The following is a 6,000-nucleotide window of genomic DNA, read 5'->3' on the forward strand; positions in this document are numbered from 1 at the left end:
TTTTGTAGCTACAGGTGATACTTACCTTAGCGCACTCTCCATGATCTGCAGAGAACACTAAGGTAAGTATTGTAGCTACAGGTGATACTTACCTTAGCACGCTCTCCATGATCTGCAGAGAACACTAAGGTAAGTATTGTAGCTACAGGTGATTCTTACCTTAGCGCACTCTCCATGATCTGCAGAGAGCACTAAGGTAAGTATTGTAGCTACAGGTGATACTTACCTTAGCGCACTCTCCATGATCTGCAGAGAACACTAAGGTAAGTTTTGTAGCTACAGGTGATACTTACCTTAGCGCGCTCTCCATGATCTGCAGAAAACACTAAGGTAAGTTTTGTAGCTACAGGTGTTACTTACCTTAGCGCACTCTCCATGATCTGCAGAGAACACTAAGGTAAGTATTGTAGCTACAGGTGATACTTACCTTAGCGCGCTCTCCATGATCTGCAGAAAACACTAAGGTAAGTTTTGTAGCTACAGGTGATACTTACCTTAGCGCACTCTCCATGATCTGCAGAGAACACTAAGGTAAGTTTTGTAGCTACAGGTGATACTTACCTTAGCGCACTCTCCATGATCTGCAGAGAGCACTAAGGTAAGTATTGTAGCTACAGGTGATACTTACCTTAGCGCACTCTCCATGATCTGCAGAGAACACTAAGGTAAGTTTTGTAGCTACAGGTGATACTTACCTTAGCACACTCTCCATGATCTGCAGAGAATACTAAGGTAAGTATTGTAGCTACAGGTGATTCTTACCTTAGCGCACTCTCCATGATCTGCAGAGAGCACTAAGGTAAGTATTGTAGCTACAGGTGATACTTACCTTAGCGCGCTCTCCATGATCTGCAGAAAACACTAAGGTAAGTTTTGTAGCTACAGGTGGTACTTACCTTAGCACACTCTCCATGATCTGCAGAGAATACTAAGGTAAGTATTGTAGCTACAGGTGATTCTTACCTTAGCGCACTCTCCATGATCTGCAGAGAGCACTAAGGTAAGTATTGTAGCTACAGGTTATACTTACCTTAGCGCGCTCTCCATGATCTGCAGAAAACACTAAGGTAAGTTTTGTAGCTACAGGTGATACTTACCTTAGCGCGCTCTCCTTGATCTGCAGAAAACACTAAGGTAAGTTTTGTAGCTACAGGTGAACTTTCCATTTGTAGCTTTGAAACAATTACATTAATTTTAAGGAAAACTAATGTAAATATTTAATGAAAATTCACTATTCGTTTAGTTTTAAACTAAACGAATACCAATAGTGCAGCCACTAAATATTCAGGGAAATTAATTTCCCTGAATACCAATACAAAAAAAATTTATCCAAATCAATTTTACTTGGCTACACATCTCCATTAATTGGTTAACATAAAAGGGGATACCGAGTACGTGTACTTACAGTGGAATTACTTATTATATGGGAATATTTTAACACATGAAGAAAAGGGAATATCTGGGGGTTGGGCACAGTTTCATCCAGATATATGCCAGTTCTTTATCTGCAGCTATTTATCCCTAATGAGGCTGATGTCCTTGAGTTGGGCATCTGAAGCAATATATAAATGTGCTATCCAGCACAGTAATACCTGTACAATACAGAGAGCAGACATGAAGTTCTTACTCATTGCCGTTTTGCTTGGAGCAGCTGGTAAGTTGTTGTTGTTCTCTTTTTACCTCTATAACATTTTATTGATCAAATATGAATAAATAGTTTATAAAACTGAAAGTTTGTGCAAAGTTAGTAATTCACATTTAGTAACAGTAACATAGTGGGATAGATTACAAAGGGTATTAGTGCAGGACGCGAAAAACAACATTGCAACTTGCATATTGCATAGTATAAGTTGAAAGTAAACAGTGTGCTCAAGCGCATAAGAAATTTGCGCTCTACAGGTTAGAGTGATTGAAGACCTTGCGTAAAGTGTAAGGGTTAAAAAAAATTGCACCAAACACAACAAAAATACATTAAAATAAAGTGCTACACTCATATTTACACTTTTTGTTAAGATATTTTTTATAAATATAATAAAAAATGTTTAGGTATGTGATATATGACAAGGTATTTGACTGAAAAGGGCTATTATGTATTTCATAGCACAAACTTTTACTTTCAACTTTTAATACATGGGCTAACCCGCCCTTGGTAAAAGTTTACTTCTAGATAAGTTTGCGTGCCACTTGTAATCTAGCCCATTGGGGCCTATCTATCAACTCCGAACGGAGCTTGACGATCCGTGTTTCTGGCGAGTCTTCAGCGGGCTCCATAACCTGTCCGTCTGCTCTGAGGAGGCGGACAGGAATCGCCGGAATTCAACCCGATCGAGTACAATCAGGTTGATTGACACCCCCTGTTGGCGGCCCATTGGCCCCGAGTCTGCAGGTGGCGGCGTTGCACCAGCAGCTCTTGTGAGCTGCTGGTGCAATGCTGAATACAGAGAGCGTATTGCACTCCGCATTCAGCGATGTCTTGCAGACCTGATCCGCACTGTCAGATCAGGTCCGCAAGACTTTTGATAAATAGGCCCCATTGTGCGTTGTTTCTTAGATTAACTGTAGCTTAATTCCAACCAGTTATCTAGATTAGATCATTTCGGACCCTATTATTTAAAGCTTTATGGTCTTGTGAGATTTTGTAAAAAGTCTGGTCAGTACTGCAAGCTCCCTCAAAGAATTTTAGATAGGCAGATTTTAGCTTCAGAGCTTTTTGACTTGCTATGCAATGCTAGTAGATATATTTATATACATAGACCTATATCTGATATAAAATATGCATGTCTGTGTGTATGTGTAAGAAAAGTTTATATTCTAAGCAAAGGTGTAATCAACACTGGTCGTAGGACAAATAGGAAGCAATAAACGAACAACAAAGAAATATGCAAAGGAAGTAATTTACTCCTCCAAACAATGTCAGCTTGTCTAAAAAATATCTCAGGTGACAATAGAGCCAGCTGAGAGGGATATAGAAGAGTTAGGATCAATTTTGATAGGTATACACACACACTGATGAGTTATAAAACACACGTGCACTCACATACACCAACAGACATACCAGAAGAGTAGAATGGGGTTTAGTGCACACACACCAGAGATATAGGATACATTTAGTGGATGTGTTAGAGTTAAACCCTTTTTGTAAAGCTATAATTTTGTAATGTGGAATACGATCGGGTTGATTGAAACCCCCTGCTAGCGGCCGATTGGCCGCAAATCTGCATGGGGTGGAATTCCACCAGCAGTTCACTAGATAAATGCCGAGAGTGTATGCTGTCAGCATTTATCGATGTGCAGCAGGCATGATCCACAATATCGGATCATGTCCGCTAGCACCATAATAAATAGGCGCCTATATCTCTAGAACTTTTCCTAAGTAGCGCTGCACATAAAATCTATACTTGGAAATGGTGTTAATGATTTAATTGTGAGCAAGTATGAGTGGAGGTGACACAGAGATTATTACATCCATTACACAATGCAGAGGATATTATTACTAGCATATCCAAAGTGGATTTATTGTAAGTGTTTCTGGTAGAATAGAAGAATAGTTGTGCAACATGCAAGGTTACAGATGTGAAGGAATTACACTTACATTACAATATAATACTAAAGAAAGGGTTTGTGTGATTGCTCTCAATGCCAGCAAGTTTTTGATAGTTAGTAACTTAGTGAGAATTTATACTTTATTAACCCCTAAAAATATCTATTTAAATGTCTTCCTCTACAGCTGCATTTGATGATGATGATAAGATTGTAGGAGGTTACACCTGCAGCAAGAACTCTGTCCCATATCAGGTGTCTCTGAACTCCGGTTACCATTTCTGTGGGGGGTCCCTGATAGCCAGCCAGTGGGTTGTGTCTGCTGCTCACTGCTACAAATCGTAAGTTATAAAAAAAAAGATGTTTTTTGAAGTGGAACTATTTTTTTTATTTTTTTAGCGCAGTGGCTTGTAATATGCTTCTCTTTTATTGTAATGTCTCTATACTTTGAACATTCCTTTCTGATAATACTCATATATTGTAGGAGCATTCAAGTTAGACTTGGAGAACACAATATTTTTAACAATGAGGGCACAGAGCAGTTCATCAACTCTGCCAAGGTCATCAGACATGCCAGCTACAACTCCAGGACCCTGGACAATGACATCATGCTCATCAAGCTCGCCTCTCCTGCTACTCTCAACTCCTATGTGAAGGCTGTAGCTTTGCCCTCTGGATGTGCCGCCGCTGGCACCAGCTGTCTGATCTCTGGCTGGGGAAACACACTCAGCAGTGGCAGTGAGTAAACACTTTAGTAACTTTTAAATTAACACTATTATTCCATCTCTAATTAAGGTTCACAATAACTGTTTTTTCCTGGTTGTCTGTCTAGCTAATTCCCCAGATCTCCTGCAATGTCTGAGTGCTCCTATTTTAAGTGACAGTCAGTGCAGTGGCTCCTATCCTGGAGAGATTACCAAAAACATGTTCTGCGCTGGGTACTTGGCTGGAGGAAAAGATTCTTGCCAGGTAACTTCTTAATATTTATTAGTTAAATATTCTCTTTTAGTTCTTCCATATATTATTTTCAATATCAAATGATGTGCCCACCGGAAGCTGTAATGAGAAAATAAAAGACCTCCCTATAATTGCTATAACTTCAATTTTCTCACAATATTATTAAAACATCATTAAATATATTATCCAAAAGAAAACTATAACTGCTATTGTCAATGTGTGCACTAAATTGTTTTCTTATCATATATAACAATTTGAAACTTTGCACATATATGTATATATTAGCAAATATAATATGATTTATGTGCTAATTAAGAGTTTGGTTCTCTGTTATAATAATCTTCCAAATTTTAGGGTGACTCTGGAGGACCTGTAGTATGTAATGGCCAGCTGCAGGGTGTTGTCTCGTGGGGTTACGGATGTGCCCAACGAAACTATCCTGGTGTCTACACAAAAGTCTGCAATTACAACTCCTGGATCAAGAACACCATGGCTGCCAACTAAAGTGTTATTCTTCTCTCTAATCTACAGAATTATTTAAATCAAGCTCCCATTATGAACAAACACTTAATTATCTTGGCTCCTTTTAGTGATCTGTGTTTCTGATACTCTAATAAATTGCTAAAGTCAATTCAACCCTTCTGTGTTTTCTTTGAAATAGGCAGGTCAGATGGGGACGGTAAAGCTACTAATCAATAGATTTTAAACGATAATAATATTGATTATATATATTATATTGATTATAATATATTGAATAATATATTGATAAATAGATAGATAGATAGATAGATAGATAGATGATAGATAGATAGATGATAGATAGATATATAGATAGATAGATAGATGATAGATAGATAGATAGATAGATGATAGATAGATAGATAGATAGATAGATAGATAGATAGATAGATAGATAGATGATAGATAGATGATAGATATAGATAGATAGATGATAGATAGATAGATAGATAGATAGATAGATAGATAGATAGATAGATAGATGATAGCTAAATAGAGAGATATAGAGAAAGATAGATGATAAATATATATATATATATATATATATAGATGATAGATAGATAGATAGATAGATAGATAGATAGATAGATAGATTATAGATAGATAGATAGATAAATAGATATAGTTTATTTTTCTTAGGAAATTCTATAATTATTCTGATCTCTGGACAAGACCAAAGACCATGGGCTTGAAGTTTTTCAACAAGAGAGAAATAGACTTGCTTGATAAAGCAGATAAACAGAATTCTTGTTAACGTGGAATCTGAAATTAATTAATAAATATATTTCATTAATCAACTAATAGGTAAACAGACATGCAGTTAGATACAGTAGATGATAGATAGCTTAATTTATTTAATTGTACCCTTAATCTAAAACATACAATAATAATTTACCCAATTATATAAATTCACTGTCCCATGCCAGATAAGGGGCTGGAAAAGGCTCAACTGCAGTGCCCCTTCTAAGGCCAGTTTTATGTGCG

General features: G+C 37.1%; 1 protein-coding gene across 1 annotated transcript; it reads left to right on the forward strand.

The window, feature by feature from the left end:
• Window positions 1-1,601: 1,601 nt before the first annotated feature.
• On the forward strand, window positions 1,602-5,133 carry LOC128639684 (trypsin). The gene is made up of 5 exons (XM_053691806.1): window positions 1,602-1,654; window positions 3,728-3,881; window positions 4,025-4,278; window positions 4,373-4,509; window positions 4,852-5,133. Exons 1-5 carry the CDS (start codon window positions 1,615-1,617, stop codon window positions 4,999-5,001), a joined length of 735 nt encoding a protein of 244 aa, XP_053547781.1. The 5' UTR covers window positions 1,602-1,614; the 3' UTR covers window positions 5,002-5,133.
• The last annotated feature ends 867 nt before the right edge of the window (window positions 5,134-6,000 follow it).

Source organism: Bombina bombina, chromosome 9, assembly GCF_027579735.1.
Source record: "Bombina bombina isolate aBomBom1 chromosome 9, aBomBom1.pri, whole genome shotgun sequence".
Lineage (NCBI taxonomy): Eukaryota > Metazoa > Chordata > Amphibia > Anura > Bombinatoridae > Bombina > Bombina bombina.